Raw genomic sequence first — 25,766 nt, 5'->3', positions numbered from 1 at the left:
ATACCCTACAGTACTCATCTCATATGTATATACTGTACTCTATACCATCTACTGCATCTTGACAATGCCGTTCTATACCATCACTCATTCATATATCTTTATGTACATATCCTTATTCATTTCTTTACACTTGTGTGTATAAGGTAGTTGTTGTGATATTGTTAGGTTAGATTACTCGTTGGTTACTACTGCATTGTCGGAACTAGAAGCACAAGCATTTCGCTACACTCGCATTAACATCTGCTAACCATGTGTATGTGACAAATACAATTTGATTTGAAGCCAATGACAACGCTAACCTGTTAACTGAAGAATGAGCTGCTTTTGACAGACTGATTTTCACTTGACTGATTGAGTTTTATAAGACTTGAAATTGAATGTTGGAATCTAGGAGGCAGCTACCTAAATGTCTTGAAACTGAAATCTTATCAACACTATTACCTCTAGCGTAAACGCATGAAACATTGATGAGTATAGCCTGAATGACATGCTTTGATGAACGGATATATTATAAAAAAGTACGATTCAGGAGTAAGTAAGTTAGTCTTCTAGGACCGATTGACAATTAATTTAACACAACAAAAGCAACTACTGTAGACTTACCCACACTTCCAGCCATGTATCGCAGTAGTGTTGAGGATGGACAAGCAGCTGAAAAAGACCCACAAACCACACAGGTTACATTTGATAAGATGTAACAAAACACAGCTACAAAGATCTGTTTAATATCTCAAATGGACTTTGATGTATGTCATATTTTTTAAATTGCTGGAATGAGAGCAAGTGTCTTTAAACATACCTTTCCTTGGTTAGTGGTAAATCTGGCTTGATCAGCAGAATGTTATATCTGAAGACAGAGAGTTGAGAGAATGGTGCAGCGAAAATAAAACGGCAGTGTACAGAAATATCTTGCATACAAGTTTATGTGTTGGTCAAGATTATTATACAAATAATACAAATTATACAAATAATGCAAAGTTTGATAAAAATATATAAATTCACACACACACACACACACACACACACCTCTGAGCAAATTCTTTGAATGAGGGTCGCCAGGAGAAGCCATCTCTTCGTATCCTGATGGTTTCCAGCAGGCCGTTGTATCTTAGCTGGAAAATATTTAATTATTCTTAGTTAACATTTGAATATGTTCCACAGAGACCAAACAGAATCAGGTGTTACTGATGGCCATATTAGGGACCTACTGGACTTATTTGAAACTAAATGCAATCTCAAGGCTGAACAGCAGGTGGCGATGTAACATAATGCACCGTTATGATGATTATTGTTTAAAACACACAAACCACAGATATCATTCTGGAGCTGCCTGGCTAACTATTTTGGCTAGTCTTGAACTAGTCTTTAACTAGTCTAGCTTATGGAGGGCAATAGATCTACAGCACAGAGATCTCAATGATGAACATTGTAAAAATCTGTATATTATGCCCCTATAACAACATACATGGGTTGTGCCACAAAAACACTGCCATTTGCATGCCTTTGATATTTTAAGTAGAAATTGAGCACCAATATTGAATTGTAAAAGCCTGTTATATTAAATGAAGTGTCCTTTAATATAGACCACATGGAGAATTCAACAAATTAATAAAACATCCATTAAAATTATTTTATTTATTTTATTTAAAGAAGCCCTGTATCACTTCCAGGAAGATTTTAACCCACTTAACCAAAACATGTATCCAAGTTTCATCATCGTAAAGCCTTGGTTATTTTGTTGCTTTGACAAAGTCATTTCTGAAGATTATTACTTATTTCATGAGATGATTGATTGATTTACATCTGAACTCTCATTTTAATATGGTAAAACTATTTTTTAAATAAATCATACAGTAAAAGCAGGTGAGCTGGTTCTACTCTTCTTGGTCATTTCCCGGCGTTTTGTGGAGGTAAACGGAGTGGACCGAGCAAAACACGTCAACCCTGTTACCCATAGACAGACCGGCTAGAAATGCTTTAAAATCATTCCCTGTTGCACACACCAAACTTCCATTCCCCCTGCCACAAGGGGATTTATGAATAATTTAAAACACGTCAACCCTGTTACCCATAGACAGACCGGCTAGAAATGCTTTAAACTTGCATTCAAATTATTCCCTGTTGCACACACCAAGCTTCCATTCCCCCTGTCACAAAGGGATATATTAATCATTTAAAACACGTCAACCCTGTTACATTTGGCACTTCCATTTTTTTTTTTTTCCTCTTGAGATGGGAAATTCGTTTTTTTTATGAAGTTGAACATGTGCTCTTTGACAGAATGTAAACATTTTGTGAAATAAAAATATTATTTACCAAGTTACACATCTCAAAAGTCACCGTATTGGTGGAATGACCCACACATGTAACGAAAAAGACCTTAAATCAGCTTTAACAGACTATTCACAGGAATCAATTAACAATAGTTCCAGTTTGACTATTGTCCACCCCCCCGCCAATACTGCATTGTACTGTTTTATCAGTTCAGCCCTAGACAAACAAATTAAAAAGCACTACAGATGAGGAGGAGAGGCGAGGGAAGAAAGACCCCTGGTGTCAGACTAGACAGCAGTGTTCACTGACAGGGCAGAGTATTGACCGGCTTCATTGTGCCATCAGGGCTATACTAACCCTCCCCTGGGGCCAAATCCACTTCCTATGAACATCAGACACACTGACCCACTAACCTAGTACCTAGTCCCAGGGCTGGCAGCAGAATGAATCCGTTGGACGGGCCTTTGATTTAAATAGGCGTGCACATTTTTTCACAGAACATTCTCGTTTCTCAAAATCATTGTCACGTGGTTAATCATACAAATCTAAAGTAAAATGATTTAAAAAAATATAAATTCAACTAAGGCGAGAGCACCAGTATCTGCCATATGGACACATTGATCAATTTGCAAAGGATGTTAACCTCTCTAGGATATTCAGGAAGGTAGCATCCCACCTTAACAACAGCCAGTGAAAGTGCAGGGCGCCAAATTCAAAACAGAAATCCCATAATTAAAATTCCTCAAACATACAAGTATTTCATACCATTTCAAAGATAAACTTGTTGTAAATCCAGCCACAGTTTACGATTTCAAAAAGGCTTTACGACGAAAACACACCAAAGGATTATGTTATGTCAGTACTTAGTCACAGAAAAGCACAGCCATTTTTCCAGCCAAAAGAGAGGAGTCACAAAAAGCAGAAATAGAGATCAAAGGATAGTGATTCATTTTATGATCTTCATCAGATGACACTCATTGGAGTTCATGTTACACAATACATGACTGTTTTGTTCGATAAAGTTAATATTTATATCCAAAAATCTCAGTTTACATTGGCGCGTTACGTTCAGTAGTTCCAAAACATCCGGTGATTTTGAGCCACATCAATTTACAGAAATACTCATAATAAACATTGCTAAAAGATACAAGTGTTAGGGCCACCCGGGTGGCGCAGTGGTTAAGGGCTGTGCCACCAGAGACTCTGGGTTCGCCTATGTCGCAACTGGGAGGTCCGTGGGGCGACGCACAATTGGCCCAGCGTTGTCCGGGTTAGGGAGGGTTTGGCCGGTAGGGATATCCTTGTCTCATTGTGCACCAGCGACTCCTGTGGCGGGCTGGGTGCAGTGCACGCTAACCAAGGTTGCCAGGTGCACGGTGTTTCCTCCAACTCATTGTTGCGGCTGGCTTCCGGGTTGGATGCGCGCTGTGTTAAGAAGCAGTGCGGCTTGGTTGGGTTGTGTATCGGAGGACGCATGACTTTCGACCTTCGTCTCTCCCGAGCCCGTACGGGAGTTGTAGCGATGAGACAAGATAGTAGCTACTAACAATTGGATACCACGAAATTGGGGAGAAAAAGGGGGTAAAAAAATATAAAAAGTGTTATGCATGGAATTTTAGATCCACTTCTCCTTAATGCAACCGCTGTCAGATTTCAAAAAACCTTTACCGAAAAAGCACACCATGCAATAATCTGAGTACAGCTCTCAGACAACAAAACAAGCCATACAGATATCCATCGTGTTGTGGAGTCAACAAAGTCAGAAATAGCATTATAAATATTCACTTACCTTTGATAATCTTCATCAGAATACACTCCAAGGAATCCTAGTTCCACAATAAATGTTTGTTTTGTTCGATAAAGTCCATCATTTATGTCCAAATACCTCCTTTTTGTTCACGAGTTTAGCCCAGTAATCCAAATTCATGAGGCACGAGCAGACAAAGTCAAAAAGTTATGTTACAGTCCGTAGAAACATGTCAAACGAAGTATAGAATCAATCTTTAGGATGTTTTTATCATAAATCTTCAATAATGTTTCAACTGGAGAATTCCTTTGTCTGTAGAAATGCAATGGAACGCAAGCTAACTCTCACGTGAACGCGCGTGGTCAGCTCATGGCACTCTGGCAGACCCAGACCCATGACGCTCTCATTCCCCCCTCCACACAGTAGAAGCATCACACAAGGTTCTAAAGACTGTTGACATCTAGTGGAAGCCTTAGGAAGTGCAATATGACCCCATAGACACTGTATATTCGATAGGCAATGACTTGAAAAACTACAAACCTCAGGTTTTTTGCCTGCCATATGAGTTTTGTTATACTCACAGACATCATTCAAACCGTTTCAGAAACTTCAGAGTGTTTTCTATCCAAATGTACTAATAATATGCATATATTCGCAACTGGGCCTGAGTAGCAGGCAGTTTACTCTGGGCATCTTCATCCAAGCTACTCAATACTGCCCCCCAGTCTCAAAGAAGTTAAGTTGTGAGGTTACTGTGTGAGGTGAATAAAACATTTGTGAGAAGCTCAGCTTATTAGTGGTGGACGCGGTGAGTTAAGACAATCAGAAATCATACATTGCCAAATGGGCACTGTGTTTCTCACAAGCGTAGCAGGTTGTGAACTTTGCAAACAATTTTTCCACTCCGGGAAAGAGAACAGTAAATGACTAATTAATACATGCATTAACAAATGACTAACCAAATGACTGGGGATTAACAGTATATTTACTGGGCCTACTGGTGACGTTTGTAATGGGGAATTGATTCATTTAAAAAAAAATAAAAGAACAATCAAAAGGGCAAACAACGCCCATAAGGAAACCATGAAGGCACATGAATTGTCAGGAGACCACTGAGCACATTCTGGAGGAAGTACTTTGAATGTTTTTATTTAGACAGTAGGAATTATAGAATTTTGGCAAAACATCAACTTACTTTAGGAGAAGCCATTATCCTAACAGTGCACTGTGCACTTGCCAACTTTCCTTTCACAAGAGTCTGAAACCAGAGCTCTGTATATAACGACAAGATGCTCATGTCTCCAGCCTAACAATAGGAGACGTTGTCCCAAAGGCGGGAACGCAGGCGACAAGCTTTAGGTCTGCATATTATACCCATAAAAACACACAGGGCATATTCTGGACAGATTTTGGCGCGAGCGAGCCCACCCGCTTGCTTCGCCTCTTCCCCTCTGCTGAAACTCTCACCGGAGAAAGCATCTTAGTGAGCGAAACAGCACCCCTCTGTCTTATTATATGTAGAAATAGTATGACATGCCATACTCTTTTGGTCCAGACAGAATCAGATGCATGGTCTACACATACTGAGACAGATGGGCTCGGATGCTTTATCTGAGATTGATGAGTCTTTGTCGGCGTGTCTCAGTCAAATAAAGATCAATATTTCAATATGTTTTTTGGACAGGCAAGGAGGTACGGTAGGGCGGGCCCCCTATGGCCCTGACCTAGACCCTGTTACTGCTGCTGCTTAGTCAACCCCTGATTGCCATACTGGGAACTGAATCATGTTCATTAGGACACACCGGAGCAAAACATTTTGCTACGGAAAAGGAAAACAAGCGTTTATTATTGGTCAAGTTCAGATAGGTTCAGTCCCATTTCTTCCATTTCGTGCCTATTGAACACAACCCTGACGCTGAAGTTCACTCAATCTACACTCACTCTTAGGATCAATACTGTGTTATAGATATAACTTTTAGCACTGACAGTTATGCACCGTTCACATAGCTTTTGTAAGCATAGATGATTCTGAAAAAGGGTTAAAACGTTGAGGGCACAAAAGTACTGGTGTTGTATCAGTAGGCTTGTGCACCCTTCCCAGGAAGTCATCTACAGTAGCTAGGGGAAATACTAAAGCATTGGATGATACCTGGTTATTCTTCAGTGTAAGGTAGATATGAACAGTGCAGTATCTGAAAGGATATGATATATTGGTTCTCACCTGGTCCATGACCCTTTTGTTGTCCACCTGGTCAGGAAGCTTGTTGCCGTTAGGTTTAATGCAGCGAACAAAGTGAGGATTGGCCACAAACATCTTCTCCATCAGCACAGCTAGAGAGTGCTGCAAGGAAGACACACATACACATTGTGGAGATTACTAACTTATCTGTGCATCTTTAATTTACAGCAGTCCAGTCTATAGGTAGGCATATTTAGGATTTTCAGTTTGGTTCATACTTAGTGCTCAGACATTATGAAACCAAATGCTCAGAAATAAGAGGTTTATAAAGCCAGATGTGCTATATAGAGTCAACTTCCATCTTACCTTAAACTGGGCCCCCACTGACTGTTTCCTAGTTGAGTTAAAGTTGTCATCTGCCTTTTGCATGACCTAAAGGAAAAAAATATTAACATCCTTTACACCCCCCCCAAAAATCCACTTTATGTCTCTGACTTGTACTGTAAGAAAGGTCAAAATATGGCCTTGCTGTTAGTTACCAATAATTATTCTACAGAAACTGTCATAAAAAAATAAAAAACATCACTGGACTTGTGATCTACAATGCCGACCTTTGCTTTGCGTGGCATCAAGGTCCCTGTCCTGGAGATTGTGGCTGAAGATACATAAAATATAAATCATATGAATATTAGATATGAGATGCCAGACAGACTGTGATCAATGTTTTAAACTAGAACAATGCTCAAACTAACCAGAGGCTGTACATGTTATGGTGGTGTGTTCAGATAAGAGTAAGCATGTATTATTTATAAATGCGTACTACATCATTTTCTAAGAGGTGTATTTGTCCACAAGCTCTCATTGGGAACCAGCAAACGTCATTGTGTATCAGCTCTGATTCATGTCAAGCATGTGTACACAACTGATTTAATAGCTACAGTTTAACAAATCACTGTGCAAAAAGACAAATAAGAGATTGCATCAGAAATAAAAACAAAGCCATAGACTGGTTCCTTTCTGGCTAAACGCAGAGCTGTAGAAAACAGACACATTCAGACCGGCAAAAAGGACACTGAGTAGAGGGGTGACACTGTTGATGAAGAGGTCTCTGATGCTGGCTGGGATGGTATCTCTGTTCATCTCTAGGAAGCCTCCTCCATTATACTGGACCTGGACACAGGAAGTACAGAACACGTACACTTCATTTGAAGTCCATATCTACAATGCTTCATAAACACACTCAGTGAGTTATTATGCAGTCATAATGTAGTATAAGTGTAGTTCTAAACAATAGCTTATAAATGGCCTATATCAATACTCATAGTGCATTATAAAGTACCATTATAAAGGCGGGTATGTAACCTCACCTTCCCAGCATAGTGAACCACAGTGAAGAGGGGGCTGTGACTCCAGACCACCTCATAGTGCATTATAAAGGAGGTATGTAACCTCACCTTCCCAGCATACTGAATCACAGTGAAGAGGGGGCTGTGACTCCGGACCCCCTCATAGTGCATTATAAAGGAGGTATGTAACCTCACCTTCCCAGCATAGTGAACCACAGTGAAGAGGGGGCTGTGACTCCGGACCCCCTCATAGTGCATTATAAAGGAGGTATGTAACCTCACCTTCCCAGCATAGTGAACCACAGTGAAGAGGGGGCTGTGACTCCGGACCCCCTCATAGTGCATTATAAAGGAGGTATGTAACCTCACCTTCCCAGCATAGTGAACCACAGTGAAGAGGGGGCTGTGACTCCGGACCACCTCATAGTGCATTATAAAGGAGGTATGTAACCTCACCTTCCCAGCATAGTGAACCACAGTGAAGAGGGGGCTGTGACTCCGGACCCCCTCATAGTGCATTATAAAGGAGGTATGTAACCTCACCTTCCCAGCATAGTGAACCACAGTGAAGAGGGGGCTGTGACTCCGGACCCCCTCATAGTGCATTATAAAGGAGGTATGTAACCTCACCTTCCCAGCATAGTGAACCACAGTGAAGAGGGGGCTGTGACTCCGGACCACCTCATAGTGGGGGCTGCTTTTAAATTTACTGTTCAACTTGTCCACAAAGTCTCTGTCTGATGCCTTAGGGGACAAATAGGGAAAAGAGATTAGAATTAATACACAACAATGTATATCAGGGTTGGGGTCAATTTCATTTCAATTCCAGTCAATTCAGGAAGTAAAATGAAGTACAATGAAATTCTGTAATTTGGTGTACTTTCTGAATTGAGTGGAATTGAAATGGAAGTGAGCCCATCCCTGATTAATACAGAGATGTATGGGTGTATGGAGACCACTACAGTACCTGAGGAAAGGCACTCTGCTCGTCCAGGAGAGAAAGTATGCCAATAGGTTTAGTAAGGATCAGGTCCTGTGGGAGAGACACACATTAGTTGTATACGAGACAAGGAAAAACACCTAAACAAACACATTCTATTGTGAAAATGCATATTTGGGTTAATCTAGCCAATTGTTAACTGGGTAAAACAAACATGATACACAACTTCATATGACTTTAAAACAGAACATTCTCACAGTACAAGGAGAATCATTTGTTTTCCTGAAGATTGGTTAACAAGGTTTCCAGGTTTTTATTGACTAGGGCCCCTACACTGTAAAATGCTCTTGAAGTTGTATAGTGCTCAGTAGGCATTAGGACAGAGTGGGTACACAGCAAATTACCTGTGGATCCAGGTTGTGCATTACTCGCTCTAGGTCTTCCCACAACTCCTAATGTGTCCATCTTATCCCATAACTTACAGACAGGCTCTACTCATACCTTCAGCCATGGACAGGGACACTATTTTCTGCCAAATGACACCAGATGCTTCTATATAGACAAGAGGATGATGCCACAGGCTGAAAGCTGAAGTGCCTATTAAGCTACTGGCATGTGACTGAACACTGCCCCGTCAGCATTTCCCCTTCCTGGGGTCTGCGTTCTTTTATATCTGCCAGACTCAGTGGGTTTACACAACCTGTCTGTGTTATTACTGAGAGAGGGGGGGAGGTAAACAGAGTGAAAGGGAGAGCAAAAAAAGTATGCGATAGAGAAAGGGTGTAAAAAGGGGATGCAAAAAAGGCAGAGAGAAAAAGAGTACTACTGTAAGTGATGAGGGGGAAAAAAAAGAGTACTACTGTAAGTGATGAGGGGGAAAAAGAGTACTACTGTAAGTGATGAGGGGGAAAAAGAGTACTACTGTAAGTGATGAGGGGGAAAAAGAGTACTACTGTAAGTGATGAGGGGGAAAAAGAGTACTACTGTAAGTGATGAGGGGGAAAAAGAGTACTACTGTAAGTGATGAGGGGGAAAAAGAGTACTACTGTAAGTGATGAGGGGGAAAAAGAGTACTACTGTAAGTGATGAGGGAAAAAAAAAAGGGGTACTACTGTAAGTGATGAGGGGGAAAAAAGTAGGCTGTGTCTTTTTACCAGGATAGGCTTGTTGTCTTTGAAGGAGATCGTCTCCCACTCGATGCCCTCTTCCTTGTATTCATTCTGCTCCATCAGAAAGATGTGCTGCAGGATGACAAATGCATACAAAGACGCATGAACGACTAAAAACAAAAGGACAGCAGGTATTTCCAGTTTCTTTCACAATAGCTTTGGTCACAGGGGAACATCTTTCATTGGATCAATCTGCTTTGTCCAATCGTTTCATGAGAAGATAGCACATTCAATAGTGTGTTGCCTTCAGTCACAAAAACGCCAACAGAAGCCCTGAAGCCCTATGCAGTAGTAATCTAGTGATCCGACAGTAGTAAATCATCATAAGCAGATTCCTATGGCATTTGTACCAAATGTATTCAGTGCTCAAATGGACAGGCCCCAAAGGTAAACTGTAATGTTTACTAGCAGAGAGTAGTCCACAGCAGTGTGACTAGTACAAGTAGACTCTTTAACTCCAGCATCCCATGCATACAGTACAGTGAGCTCCAAAAGTATTGGGACACATGTTGTTTTGGCTCTGTACTCTAGCACTTTGAAATAAAGATGATATAATGATGATGAGGTTAAAGTGCAGAATGTCCACTTTAATTTGAGGGTATTTTCATCCATATTGGTTAAACTGTTTAGAAATTACAGCACTTGTTGTACATTGGTCCCCTAAAACATGGGGACTAAGGTATTGGTACAAACTCACTTATGTGTATCAAAAGTTTAGTATTTGGTCCCATATTCCTAGCACACAATGATAACATCAATCTTGTGACTCTACAAACTTGTTGGATGCATTTGCTGTTTATTTTGGTTGTTTCAGATTATTTTGTGCCTGATAGAAATGAATGGTAAATCATGTAGTGTCATTTGAGACACTTATCGTAAATAAGAATAGAATATGTTTCTAAACACTTCTACATTAATGTGAATGCTACCATGATTACGAATAATCTTGAATGAATTGTGAATAATGATGAGTGAGAAAGTTACTGATGCACAAATATCATAACCCCAAGACATGCTAACCTCTCACCAATACAATAACAGGGGAGGTTAGCATTTTTTTTTTTTGGGGGGGGGGGGGGGGGGGGGGGGGGGTGATATTTATGCCTTTAACTTTCTAATTCAGGAATATCCATAATCATGGTAGCTGATAGTCTGCACATTAACCTAATATTCATTGTATCATTTTAAATCCAAAGTACTAGAGTACAGAGCCAAAACAACAAGAAGAAAAAAAACACTGTCTCAATACTTTTGGAGCTCACTGTATGTACTGTAGCCCAGCTGACCTAAAATTACATGTTTTTCTGAAGCCTTCCACTGAAACATAACATTTAAAAAAGAGACACTAATAGGCATTTATAGCCATTTCAAAAAGCAGAACCAATTGCAGAGTATGTTTGGATTCCTGTTCCTCTACTAATACTAAATAAAGAGAAGCTGACCACGTGTTTCTTTTAAGTGTTTGGGTCTTACGCTAACAAACCCTACAGGCTGTCATTTTAGGGGACTTAAATAGAGAATCACTTCTAAGGGACCCAAGATGACAGGGCACTGATATTTACACTTACGTGGTTAAAGAAGTACTGCAGCTGTTCATTGGCCAGGTTGATGCAGAGCTGCTCAAAACGGTTCACGGCAAAATTCTCAAACCCGAAAATGTCAAGGATACCTGTATTATATAACAAGAAAATAGAATGGTCAATCTGACATTGATCATCTCTAGTTGAGAAGACGAAAATGTAAAAAGAGTTGTGGAATTTTGTTACATTTAAAGTTTCCCTTGAAACGGACCTATTTCATTCAGCTCAACGTCAAAGTCAACATTGGGAGCCAGCAGTTCGTTAACTTTACTGACAATCCAGCCGAATACTCTCCCATAAGCCACTTTGGCAATGGAGTCCCTGGCATCTGTAGATAAACACACAACAACAACATATTAACAGAGTCAAGTGCTCTTGAAAACATGATTAATAGTATTTCTATTTTGAGCTTCAGTTTATTTTTTTCTTTCCCATTGATGCTAAAGCAGTCAGGCCTGGAGCGAAGCAAAAGTAATCCGCTAACCAAAAATACTAGCTCAAATAGCCAACCAACCAGCCTGTTACCAACCCTTAGTAAACTTTCAGAAAAAACTATGCTTGACTATGCTTATACAATGATATTTTACTATAAACAAATTGACAACAGACTTTCAGCATGCTTATAGGGAAGGACATTCAACAAGCATGGCATTAGACAAATTACTGATTGGCTGAGACACATTTATGTTAAAAAATATTGTGGGGGCTGTTCTGTTAGACTTCAGTGTGGCTTTTGACATTATCGATCGTAGTCTTCTGACGGAAAAACGTACGTGTTATGGCTTTACACTCCATGCTATATTGTGGATAAAGAGTTACCGGTCTAACAGAACACAGAGGGTGTTCTTTAATGGAAGCCACTCCAACATAATCCAGGTGGAATCAGGAATTCCCCAGGGCGCTGTCTAGGCCCCTTACTTTTTTCAGTCTTTACTAATGACACGCCATTGGCCTTGAGTAAAGCCAGTGTATCTATGTATGCGGATGACTCAACACATGAGCTACTGAAATTACTGTAACACTTAAAGAGCTGTAGTTATTTTTGGAATGGGTGGCAAGGAATAAGTTAGTCCTAAATATTTCAAAAACTAAAAGCATTGTATTTGGGACAAATCATTCACTAAACCGCAACTACTATTGTAATAAATAAATGTGGAAATTGAGCAAGTTGAGGTGACTAAACTGCTAGGAGTAATCCTGGATTGTAAACTGTCATGGTCAAAACATGTTGATACAATAGTAGCTAAGATGGGGAGAAGTCGGTCCATAATAAAGTGCTGCTCTGCCTTTTTAACAACAATATCAACAAGGCAGGTCCTAAAGGCTCTTGACTGTTCAGTCGTGTGGTCAGGTGCCACAAAGAGGGACATCGGAAAATTACAACTGACTCAGAAGAGGGCAGCACGACTGGCCCTTAAATGTACACGGAGAACTAACAATAATATGCATGTCCATTTTTTCTTTATTTAAATACATCTCTAATGGCTCAAAGTGGAGGGATTGACATCATCATTCATTGTTTTTGTAAGAACTTGAACTACTAGCACACAGCTCGGACACCCATGCATACTTTTTTTAAATGTATTTTTTATTTCACCTTTATTTAACCAGGTAGGCTAGTTGAGAACAAGTTCTCATTTGCAACTGCGACCTGGCCAAGATAAAGCATAGCAGTGTGAACAGACAACACAGAGTTACACATGGAGTAAACAATTAACAAGTCAATAACACAGTAGAAAAAAAAGAGAGTCTATATACATTGTGTGCAAAAGGCATGAGGAGGTAGGCGAATAATTACAATTTTGCAGATTAACACTGGAGTGATAAATGATCAGATGGTCATGTACAGGTAGAGATATTGGTGTGCAAAAGAGCAAAAAAGTAAATAAATATAAACAGTATGGGGATGAGGTAGGTAAAATTGGGTGGGCTATTTACCGATTGACTATGTACAGCTGCAGCGATCGTTTAGCTGCTCAGATAGCAGATGTTTGAAGTTGGTGAGGGAGATAAAAGTCTCCAACTTCAGCGATTTTTGCAATTCGTTCCAGTCACAGGCAGCAGACAACTGAAACGAAAGGCGGCCAAATGAGGTGTTGGCTTTAGGGATGATCCGTGAGATACACCTGCTGGAGCGCGTGCTACGGGTGGGTGTTGCCATCGTGACCAGTGAACTGAGATAAGGCGGAGCTTTACCTAGCATGGACTTGTAGATGACCTGGAGCCAGTGGGTCTGGCGACGAATATGTAGCGAGGGCCAGCCGACTAGAGCATACAGGTCGCAGTGGTGGGTGGTATAAGGTGCTTTAGTAACAAAACGGATGGCACTGTGATAAACTGCATCCAGTTTGCTGAGTAGAGTATTGGAAGCTATTTTGTAGATGACATCGCCGAAGTCGAGGATCGGTAGGATAGTCAGTATTACTAGGGTAAGTTTGGCGGCGTGAGTGAAGGAGGCTTTGTTGGGGAATAGAAAGCTGACTCTAGATTTGATTTTAGATTGGAGATGTTTGATATGAGTCTGGAAGGAGAGTTTACAGTCTAGCCAGACACCTAGGCACTTATAGATGTCCACATATTCTAGGTCGGAACCATCCAGGGTGGTGATGCTAGTCGGGCGTGCGGGTGCAGGCAGCGAACGGTTGAAAAGCATGCATTTGGTTTTACTAGCGTTTAAGAGCAGTTGGAGGCCACGGAAGGAGTGTTGTATGGCATTGAAGCTTGTTTGGAGGTTAGATAGCACAGTGTCCAAGGGCGGGCCGGAAGTATACAGAATGGTGTCGTCTGCGTAGAGGTGGATCAGGGAATCGCCCGTAGCAAGAGCAACATCCTTGAGAAAAGACAGAGAAAAGAGTCGGCCCGAGAATTGAACCCTGTGGCACCCCCATAGAGACTGCCAGAGGACCGGACAGCATGCCCTCCGATTTGACACACTGAACTCTGTCTGCAAAGTAGTTGGTGAACCAGGCAAGGCAGTTATCAGAAAAACCGAGGCTACTGAGTCTGCGGATAAGAATATGGTGATTGACAGAGTCGAAAGCCTTGGCAAGGTCGATGAAGACGGCTGCACAGTACTGTCTTTTATCGATGGCGGTTATGATATCGTTTAGTACCTTGAGCGTGGCTGAGGTGCACCCGTGACCAGCTCGGAAACCAGATTGCACAGCGGAGAAGGTACGGTGGGATTCGAGATGGTCAGTGACCTGTTTGTTGACTTGGCTTTCGAAGACCTTAGATAGGCAGGGCAGGATGGGTATTGGTCTGTAACAGTTTGGGTCCAGGGTGTCTCCCCCTTTTTATTTTTATTTAATTTTTTATTTTTACCTTCATTTAACTAGGCAAGTTAGTTAAGAACAAATTCTTATTTTCAATGACGGCCTAGGAACAGTGGGTTAACTGCCTGTTCAGGGGCAGAACGACAGATTTGTACCATGTCAGCTCGGGGATATGAACTTGCAACCTTTCGGTTACTAGGCCAACGCTCTAACCACTAGGCTACCCTGCCGCCCCTTTGAAGAAGGGGATGACTGCGGCAGCTTTCCAATCCTTGGGGATCTCAGACGATATGAAAGAGAGGTTGAACAGGCTGGTAATAGGGGTTGCGACAATGGCGGCGGATAGTTTCAGAAACAGAGGGTCCAGATTGTCTAGCCCAGCAGATTTGTACGGGTCCAGGTTTTGCAGCTCTTTCAGAACATCTGCTATCTGGATTTGGGTAAAGGAGAACCCGGAGAGGCTTGGGCGAGTAGCTGCAGGGGGGGGGGGGGGGGGGGGGGGGCGGAGCTGTTGGCCGAGGTTGGAGTAGCCAGGAGGAAGGCATGGCCAGCCGTTGAGAAATGCTTGTTGAAGTTTTCGATAATCATTGATTTATCGGTGGTGACCGTGTTACCTAGCCTCAGTGCAGTGGGCAGCTGGGAGGAGGTGCTCTTGTTCTCCATGGACTTCACAGTGTCCCAGAACTTTTTGGAGTTAGCTACAGGATGCAAATTTCTGCCTGAAGAAGCTGGCCTTTGCTTTCCTGGCTGACTGCGTGTATTGGTTCCTGACTTCCCTGAACAGTTGCATATTGCGGGGACTATTCGATGCTATTGCAGTCCGCCACAGGATGTTTTTGTGCTGGTTGAGGGCAGTCAGGTCTGGAGTGAACCAAGGACTATATCTGTTCTTAGTTCTGCATTTTTTGAACGGAGCATGCTTATCTAAAATGGTGAGGAAGTTACTTTTAAAGAATGACCAGGCATCCTCAACTGACGGGATGAAGTCAATATCCTTCCAGGATACCCGGGCCAGATCGATTAGAAAGGCCTGCTCACAGAAGTGTTTTAGGGAGCGTTTGACAGTGATGAGGGGTGGTCATTTGACTGCGGATCCGTAGCGGATACAGGCAATGAGGCAGTGATCGCTGAGATCCTGGTTGAAGACAGCGGAGGTGTATTTGGAGGGCCAGTTGGTCAGGATGACGTCTATGAGGGTGCCCTTGTTTACAGATTTAGGGTTGTACCTGGTGGGTTCCTTGATGATTTGTGTGAGATTGAGACATACCACCAAAAGGTCTCTTCAAAATCCCCAAGTCCAGAACAGACTATGGGAGTCGCCCAGTACTACATAGAACCATGACTACATGGAACTCTATTCCACATCAGGTAACTGATGCAAGCAGTAGAATCAGAGTTTTTTTTAAAAACACCATATGGAACAGCGGAGACTGAAGAGAGACACACACATGATAAGACACGTACATATGGATTTTGTATTGTAGATATGTGGTAGTAGATTAGTGGCCTGAGGGAACACACTAAATGTGCTATGAAATGTAATGTCATGTAATATTTTTTAATTGTATATATAACTGCCTAATGTTGCTGGACCCCAGGAAGAGTAGCTGCTGCCTTTGCAGGAACTAATGAGGATCTTTAATAAATACAATACAATTTACAGTGGTTGGTCAGACAGACATGGGCCTTCTTTAAACACACGAGGAGGAAGTTGTGGTCAGTTTACCCTCCCTTAATCCTAACCTTAACCATTAGGGTGAAAACACAAAAAAATTGTCAAATATCTTAGGGACATCATTGGCTGGCATTAGTAAGACACGGTACATTTACTGTATTAAACCGTATCCTGTAATGTTCTTTCATACTGTTCTAGCACGGTCAGGAATGTACATAAACCGTGTGCTCTCCAGTTTCATGGAAAGCCCAAATGAATTACGAAACTGGGTTCTAGAGGCCCAACAACAGTTAGTATCCATGGTGGTTAATACGGACTCAGGCCCTCCTTTCTAATGGCTAAGGTGATGTGGTAAGGGAAGCGGATCCTGGACCAGAGCTTTTCTCCTTACCCTCGGCCTGCTGCTGGTTGTGCAGCCTGCGGATGGCTTCTCCTCTCGTCACAGACAGAGTACAGGTCAGACTCCTCAGCAACTCCTCCTCCTGCACCCCAAACTGACCCTGAGAAGGCAAACACACCAATATTAAAAGGGATACTTCAGGATTTTGTCAATGATCCTTAATGATCCGTCATCTACTTCCCCAGAGTCATTTGTATGTCTCTGCATCCAGTATAAAATAAGTTAGAGGTAGTTTCGCAAGCCAATACTAACTAGCGTTAGCACAATGACTGGAAGTTTACGGTATCTACTAGCATGCTAACAGCGTTAATGACAGTCAACAACTTCCATCAAACTGCACGCAGAGACAAACAGTATCCACGTGTTAAAGGGATACTTCCATGATCAGATTAACACACAAAAACATAGGCACAGAAAGTGTACAAAGTACACAACCTTACACACAATAGCTCCTAGATAACCCAGCCCCAAGGCCCTTTTAGCCCAGACGTGGCCCTATTGAACATGCAAAGCTAAGGTCATGGCATTGCTAGGCAATGCTATCATGCAAAAACCTGCCAAACATCAAACAAAGACCATCCTCAGACAGCAATACTTTCAATTAATCAATGTTAAAAAAGGGGAAACAGTCCTAATGCTATAGATTTGTACTATTAGCCCCCAAAAAGGTATATTTCACTCAAACTATACATTTGCTTCATATCTGGATACCCAGTAATAGTCAGTGGACAGTCAGGAACCAAATATTTTGTGTTTGTCTATATTAGCAACAGTTTAGCATTAGGATCACGAAGGGAGAAGCAATTACAGTGGTCAGACACCTGTTGCTAGCGTGCCCTAATCACCCCTGTTGCTAGCGTGCCCTAATTACCCCTGTTGCTAGCGTGCCCTAATCACCCCTGTTGCTAGCGTGCCCTAATCACCCCTGTTGCTAGCGTGCCCTAATCACCCCTGTTGCTAGCGTGCCCTAATCACCCCTGTTGCTAATGTGCCCTAATCACCCCTGTTGCTAGCGTGCCCTAATCACCCCTGTTGCTAGAACCCAAATCCCCTCAGTATCCAGATCTGTGAAGATGTTTTGCTCATAATGATGACGATGAAAACTGGGCAAAGACCAGCTGATCCTGCGTCAGGTGGAAGTTAACCTAGCATCGTGAGCAGTACCTCTCCATTAAACTCCAAATATAGCCCCTCGTGACCCTGTGTCTTATCTAAGCTGGCCAGATGTTGCCTCAGCCCACTGCCGGCCTGGGAGGGCTGCTAATCAAGAGGGACAGCGGAGCAGGGTGCAATCATTCACCTGTTTAAATTGAAGGCACGCACACACACCTGTTTAAATAGCATGTGGATCTATGCATACGCAAACGAACAGACGCAGCAGAACGTTTAAATATCATGGACACACAAACTAGTTGAAAAGAACACACAAAGTGTCAAAACTGTCTCCATGAGCCAGCAGCTGCCCATGTTATAAAGGTCAGAGGTGATTTTGTAAAGAAAGTACTGTAGTGATTGCCTCAAAAATCCCCTTGTTTGTTTTTTTACCATGTATGCTCAGGACTGATAATCAACAGTTTCTTCCCCTAGCTTAGTCGTTGGACCCCTTCCTTCTGCTGCATAAACCACTATCAGATGACTCTTCTACTGTAAACTGTTGATTGGAACTGTTCTTGTAGTTAATATTTTGCTATGTCAATACCACTGATGAACATTTATGGAGGAAAAGGTCAAAAATGCCTACTGTAATCTTAGAAAACACCAATAGGTCAATAAGTAAACTGCATATGTTAACAGAAGCTGCTACTAAACGAGGCCAAATGGAATTAAATGTTTATTTTATTTAACTAGGCAAGTCAGTTAAGAACAAATTCTTATTTACAATGACGGCCTTCCCTGGACAAACCCTAACGACGCTGAGCTAATTGTGCGCCGCCCTATGGGACTCCCAATCCTGGCCGGTTGTGTTACAGCCTGGAATCAAACCAGGGTCTGTAGTGACAACTCTTGCACTGAGATGCAGTGCCTTAGACCGCTGGCCCACTCGAGAACCCAAAATATACTCTGTAGCCACCCATTTTAATTAGCTTATTCATGAATCTATTGGTTTGGCAGTACCATCCTCTCACGTTCGTAATAATTGATACTGCCAGACTAGCCATTTCCTTGAGAGCAAAAGAAAGAATGGCAAAGAAGGAGTGGAGGAGGATGTAGACTCACAGCTGTGGCTTTGAGCCAGCCCATAGACTTGCCAGTGACCCTGAGCACGTCGGTCTCTGTGGGCTCAAACATGATGTTTCCCAAAGACAGGATCCCTGCCAGGATAGTCATCATGTCTACCTTCTCCTGATGACACAACATATACATATATACAATCAGTCCATCTGTCAGTCAATCAATTGGTCATTTATCAACTGGTTAATAACATCTAACAATTTGTTTATCAGTCAATCAACCAATTAGTCCAACAAAGTACAATCAATCAGATTCAGATGTTGCCCTCATGGCTGACATACTGCAAACGGATGGATGAGAAAGAGTTTCAGAGAAGTCTTACCTGTTCCTGAAATCCCACCATGTCCATTGCGTTACACACTTCACTGTACTTCTCCCCCCATTTCCTCACTATGTCCTCAGAGCCGTACCGCCCATTCAGATACCTGACAGACACAGCCACAGAAACACATTTATACAGATCTGATGAGTGAGCACAGAACACACACACAGGCTACATATGTAGGGGGCATAACGGTCAACGCATAATGCATATCTGATTGACAAACACTTTGAGGCTTCTACATTGCTGCACTGTATCATAGGGCACTACAACATAGCTGGACAGCCACTATCGCAGGGCACAACAACTGACTGCATCATAGGGCACTACAACATAGCAGGGTAGCCACTATCGTAGGGCACAGCAACTGACTGCATCATAGCGCACTACAAACACCACATTGTTTAAATAACTAGCATTTCACTCCAGGCCTAGGCCTGTTCAACTGTCAAGAAGAAGTGAAATACAAGTAGCATACACATACTGAACAACACTGAGAACTATATGTGGTCGCTATTTGTATAAGCCATAAGAACCAAAAAAGGCAGGAAGGAACATTAAGACTAGATATCAGAGTTCCAAAACAAAAACCTTGGTTTATGTCAGAAACATAAAAAAATTAAATTATTACAGTGTGACCCTATGACTCTGTGGAAATGTCTAACTTCCCAGACCACACCCACAGAGTCATCACTACCTGTGGAGGAAACGTTGCAGAATGATAACATCACAGTGGACCCACCTGTACTGCGTGGGGTCCAGGAGTCCATACATGTCTTTGTCCTCCGGGGAGATGCCCGCCAGCATGCAGTAGAAGATATGGAAGTTTCTCTCGCCCTCATCCTGGTGGACCACACGAGACTTCTCCAGGAGGTACTCGTTGATCTTAGCTCCTTTTACTGTTAAGAGCACAGCACCACACACAAGGACACACACAGGATCAAGTCATGCTACATGTCTGTCGTATCAATGCAATCACCACATACATTTAGTGTATAAATAAACAAATATGAACATAAGTACACACAATAGATGAATACACACCCCCACCCCCCCACCCACCTGAGGAGTTGTGGAAGCGCAGCTGAATGTACTTCCCGAAGCGACTGCTGTTGTCATTCATCACAGTCTGGGCATTGCCAAAGGCCTCCAGCAGAGGATTCACCTAGAAATACCATACAGCACAAGATCAGTACAGCACCAGAGCTTACATCATGGTGATCCTACATGGAGCCAGGAGTTTAACATTTCCAAGCCCTAATCACAAGACATCGATAGATTTGCAACTTTCCAAGAGGTATACAGCATTTGTGTAGTTCACTAGCCGTGTGCCTGACCACACTATATTAGAGGGGCACGGTTTATTCAAGGACAACCACCACCCGGGCCACTGCCCATTCACACTGCTGCCATCCAGAAGGCGAGGTCAGTACAGGTGCATCGAAGCTGGGACCGAGAGACTGAAATACAGCTTCTATCTCAAGGCCATCAGACTGTTAAACAGCCATCACTAACACAGAGAGGCTGCTGCTTACATTGAGACACAATCACTGGCCACTTCAATAAAATGGATCACTAGTCACTTTAAACAAATGCCACTTTAATAATGTTTACATATCTTACAAGTACAACAAGTGTAGACCTTACTGTGAAGTAAGCATTTCACGGTAAGGTCTACACTTGTTGAATCTGGCACATGTAACAAATAAAGTTTCATTTGATGTATATACTGTATTTTATAACATCTATTGCACCTTGCCTATGCAGCTCGGCAATCGCTCATCCATATAAACTCAGCAAAAGAAGTAAACGTCCCTAAAGGCTCTGGAGCAACGAACCGCCCTTGCTGTCTCTGCCTGGCCGGTTCCCCTCTTTCCACTGGGATTCTCTGCCTCTAACCCTATTACAGGGGCTGAGTCACTGGCTTTACTGGGGCTCTCTCATGCTGTCCCTGGAGGGGGTGCGTCACCTGAGTGGGTTGAGTCACTGATGTGGTCATCCTGTCTGGGTTGGTTGGCGGCGCCCCCCCTCCCTTGGGTTGTGCCGTGGCGGAGGTCTTTGTGGGCTATACTCAGCCTTGTCTCAGGATGGTAAGTTGGTGGTTGAAGATATCCCTCTAGTGGTGTGGGGGCTGTGCTTTGGCAAAGTGGGTGGGGTTATATCCTTCCTGTTTGGCCCTGTCCGGGGGTGTCCTCGGAGTGGGCCACAGTGTCTCCTGACCCCTCCTGTCTCAGCCTCCAGTATTTATGCTGCAGTAGTTTATGTGTCGGGGGGCTAGGGTCAGTTTGTTATATCTGGAGTACTTCTCCTGTCCTATTCGGTGTCCTGTGTGAATCTAAGTGTGCGTTCTCTAATTCTCTCCTTCTCTCTTTCTCTCTCTCGGAGGACCTGAGCCCTAGGACCATGCCCCAGGACTACCTGACATGATGACTCCTTGCTGTCCCCAGTCCACCTGGCTGTGCTGCTGCTCCAGTTTCAACTGTTCTGCCTTATTATTATTCGACCATGCTGGTCATTTATGAACATTTGAACATCTTGGCCATGTTCTGTTATAATCTCCACCCGGCACAGCCAGAAGAGGACTGGCCATCCCACATATGCTCTCTCTAATTCTCTCTTTCTTTCTCTCTCTCGGAGGACCTGAGCCCTAGGACCATGCCCCAGGAATACCTGACATGATGACTCCTTGCTGTCCCCAGTCCACCTGGCTGTGCTGCTGCTCCAGTTTCAACTGTTCTGCCTTATTATTATTTGACCATGCTGGTCATTTATGAACATTTGAACATCTTGGCCATGTTCTGTTATAATCTCCACCCGGCACAGCCAGAAGAGGACTGGCCATCCCACATATGCTCTCTCTAATTCTCTCTTTCTTTCTCTCTCTCGGAGGACCTGAGCCCTAGGACCATGCCCCAGGAATACCTGACATGATGACTCCTTGCTGTCCCCAGTCCACCTGACTGTGCTGCTGCTCCAGTTTCAACTATTCTGCCTTATTATTATTATTATTATTATTATTATTATTATTATTCGACCATGCTGGTCATCTATGAACATTTGAACATCTTGACCATGTTTTGTTATAATCTCCACCCGGCACAGCCAGAAGAGGACTGGCCACCCCACATAGCCTGGTTCCTCTCTAGGTTTCTTCCTAGGTTTTGGCCTTTCTAGGGAGTTTTTCCTAGCCACCGTGCTTCTACACCTGCATTGCTTGCTGTTTGGGGTTTTAGGCTGGGTTTCTGTACAGCACTTTGAGATATCAGCTGATGTACGAAGGGCTATATAAATAAATTTGATTTGGTTTGATTTTTCAGGACGCTGTCTTTCAAAGATAATTTGAAAAAATCCAAATAACTTCACAGATCTTCATTGTAAAGGGTTTAAACACGGTTTCATAGGGCACTACAACATAGCGGGACAGCCACTATCGCAGGGCACAACAACTGACTGCATCATAGGGCACTACAACATAGCGGGACAGCCACTATCGCAGGGCACAACAACTGACTGCATCATAGGGCACTACAACATAGCGGGACAGCCACTATCGCAGGGCACAACAACTGACTGCATCATAGGGCACAACAACATAGCAGGACAGCCACACAATAGCTGGTGGCCACACCAGATACTGACTGTTACTTTTGATTTTGACCCCCCCTTTGTACAGGGACACATTATTCCATTTATGTTAGTCACATGTCTGTGGAACTTGTTCAGTTTATGTCTCAGTTGTTGAATCTTATGTAAACACAAATATTTACACATGTTAAGCTGTTTGCTGAAAATAAACGTAGTTGACAGTGAGAGGACGTTTCTTTTTTTGCTGAGTTTACTTACATGTAGAGTCGTGGCCAAAAGTTTTGAGAATGACAAATATTAATTTCCACAAAAGGTTGCTGCTTCAGTGTCTTTAGATATTATTGTCAGATGTTACTATGGGATACTGAAGTATAATTACAAGCATTTCATAAGTGCCAAAGGCTTTTATTGACAATTACATGAAGTTGATATTTGCAGTGTTGACCCTACTTTTTCAAGACCTCTGCAATCTGCCTTGGCATGCTGTCAATTAACTTCTGGGCAACATCCTGACTGATGGCAGCCCATTCTTGCATAATCAATGCTTGGAGTTTGTCAGAATTTGTGGGGTTTTGTTTGTCCACCTGCCTCTTGAGGATTGACCACAAGTTCTCAATGGGATTAAGATCTGGGGAGTTTCCTGGCCATGAACCCAAAATATCAATGTTTTGTTCCCCGAGCCACTTAGTTATCACTTTTGCCTTATGGCAAGGTGCTCCATCATGCTGGAAAGGGCATTGTTCGTCACCTAAACTGTTCCTGGACGGTTGGGAAAAGTTGCTCTCGGAGGATGTGTTGGTACCATTTTTTATTCATGGCTGTGTTCTTAGGCAAAACTGTGAGTGAGCCCACTCCCTTGGCTGAGAAGCAACCCCACACATGAATGGTCTCTGGATGCTTTACTGTTGGCATGACACATGACTGATGGTAGCGCCCACCTCATCTTCTCCGGACAAGCTTTTTTCTGGATGCCCCAAACAATCGGAAAGGGGATTCAGAGAAAATTACTTTACCCCAGTCCTCAACAGTCCAATCCCTGTACATTTTGCAGAATACCAGTCTGTCCTTGATGTGTTTCCTGGAGAGAAGTGGCTTCTTTGCTGCCCTTCTTGACACCAGACCATCCTCCAAAAGTCTTCGCCTCACTGTGCGTGCAGATGCACTCACACCTGCCGGCTGCCATTCCTGAGCAAGCTCTGTACAGGTGGTGCCCCGATCCCGCAGCTGAATCAACTTCAGGATACGGTCTTGGCGCTTGCTGGACTTTCTTGGGTGCCCTGAAGCCTTCTTCACAACAACTGAACCGCTCTCCTTGAAGTTCTTGATGATCCGATAAATGGTTGACTTAGGTGCAATCTTACTGGCAGCAATATCCTTGCCTGTGAAGCCCTTTTTGTGCAAAGCAATGATGACGGCACGTGTTTCCTTGCAGTTAACCATGATTGACAGAGGAAGAACAATGATTCCAAGCACCCCCCTCATTTTGAAGCTTCCAGTCTGTTATTCAAACTCAAATCAGCATGACAGAGTGATCTCCAGCCTTGTCCTCGTCAACACTCACACCTGTGTTAACGAGAGAATCACTGACATGTCAGCTCGTCCTTTTGTGGCAGGGCTGAAATGCCGTGGAAATGTTTTTGGGGTATTCAGTTCATTTGCATGGCAAAGAGGGACTTTGCAATTCATCTGATCACTCTTCATAACATTCTGGAGTATATGCAAATTGCCATCATACAAACTGAGGCAGCAGACTTTGTGAATATTAATATGTGTGACATTCTCAAAACTTTTGGGCACGACTGTACAGTTGAAGTCGGAAGTTTACATACACCTTAGCCAAATACATTTAAACTCAGTTTCTCATATTCCTGACATTTAATCATTGTAAAAAATCCCTGTCCAGGGGTGAGTCAGGATCACCACTTTATTTTAAGAATTTGAAATGTCAAAATAGAAAATAGAGAATAACTTATTTCAGCTTTTATTTCTTTCATCACATTCCCAGTGGGTCAGAAGTTTTCATACACTCAATTAGTATTTGGTAGCATTGCCTGTTAAATTGTTTAACTTGGGTCAAATGTTTCGGGCAGCCTTCCACAAGCTTCCCACAATAAGTTGGGGGAATTTTGGACCATTCCTCCTAACAGAGCTGGTGTAGCTGAGTCAGGTTTGTAGGCCTCCTTGCTCGCACACACTTTTTCAGTTCTGCCCACAAATTTTCTGTAGGATTGAGGTCAGGGCTTTGTGATAGCCACTCCAATAGCTTGACTTCGTTGTCCTTAAACCATTTTGCCACAACTTTGGATGTATGTTTGGGGTCCTTGTCCATTTGGAAGACCCATTTGCAACCAAGCTTTAACTTTCTGGCTGATGTCTTGAGATGTTGCTTCAATATATCCACAATTTTCTTTCCTCATGATTCCATCTATTTTGCGAAGTACACCAGTCCCTCCTGCTGCAAAGCACCCCCACAACATGATGCTGCCACCCCCGTGCTTCACAGTTGGGATGGTGTTCGTCGGCTTGCAAGCCTCCCCCTTTTTCCTCCAAACATAATGATGGTCATTACGGTCAAACAGTTCTATTTTTGTTTCATCAGACCAGAGGACATTTCTCCAAAAAGTACGATCTTTGTCCCCATGTGCAGTTGTAAACCGTACTCTGGCTTTTTTAATGGCGGTTTTGGAGCAATGGCTTCTTGCTTGCTGAGCGGCCTTTCAGGTTATGTCGATATAGGACCTGTTTCCTCCAGCATCTCACAAGGTCCTTGCTGTTGTTCTGGGATTGATTTGCACTTTTCGCACAAAAGTACATTCATCTCTTGGAGAAAGAACGCGTCTAATTCCTGATTGGTATGACAGCTGTGTGGTCCCATGGTGTTTATACTTGCGTACTATTGTTTGTACAGATGAACGTGGTACCTTCAGGAGTTTGGAAATTGCTCCCAAGGATGAACCAGACTTGTGGAGGTCTACAATTTACAATTTTATTTCTGAGGTCTAGGTTATTTTTTATTTTCCCATGATGTCAAGTAAAGAGGCA

General features: G+C 42.8%; 1 protein-coding gene across 1 annotated transcript in view; it reads right to left on the bottom strand.

Moving 5' to 3' along the window:
* The window catches only part of LOC110509844 (myosin-IIIb), a 59,547-nt gene that overhangs the window by 7,502 nt on the left and 26,279 nt on the right, over positions 1-25,766 (bottom strand). Inside the window, exons 5-21 of the mRNA XM_021590983.2 lie at positions 20,202-20,304; positions 19,882-20,038; positions 19,140-19,242; positions 18,803-18,928; positions 16,577-16,685; positions 11,447-11,563; positions 11,224-11,324; positions 9,641-9,727; positions 8,514-8,579; positions 8,177-8,290; positions 7,259-7,370; positions 6,812-6,855; positions 6,567-6,632; positions 6,243-6,362; positions 1,027-1,112; positions 800-847; positions 604-651 (exon numbers count right to left, since the gene is read on the bottom strand). Coding sequence (XP_021446658.1) covers positions 604-651; positions 800-847; positions 1,027-1,112; positions 6,243-6,362; positions 6,567-6,632; positions 6,812-6,855; positions 7,259-7,370; positions 8,177-8,290; positions 8,514-8,579; positions 9,641-9,727; positions 11,224-11,324; positions 11,447-11,563; positions 16,577-16,685; positions 18,803-18,928; positions 19,140-19,242; positions 19,882-20,038; positions 20,202-20,304 — 1,607 coding nt within the window. The remainder of the gene's footprint in view (positions 1-603; positions 652-799; positions 848-1,026; positions 1,113-6,242; positions 6,363-6,566; positions 6,633-6,811; positions 6,856-7,258; positions 7,371-8,176; positions 8,291-8,513; positions 8,580-9,640; positions 9,728-11,223; positions 11,325-11,446; positions 11,564-16,576; positions 16,686-18,802; positions 18,929-19,139; positions 19,243-19,881; positions 20,039-20,201; positions 20,305-25,766) is intronic.

Source organism: Oncorhynchus mykiss, chromosome Y (assembly GCF_013265735.2).
Source record: "Oncorhynchus mykiss isolate Arlee chromosome Y, USDA_OmykA_1.1, whole genome shotgun sequence".
NCBI classification, from domain to species: Eukaryota; Metazoa; Chordata; class Actinopteri; order Salmoniformes; family Salmonidae; genus Oncorhynchus; species Oncorhynchus mykiss.
The sequence above is the reverse complement of the archived record's forward strand: the minus strand, read 5'-3'. Positions and strand labels throughout refer to the sequence as shown.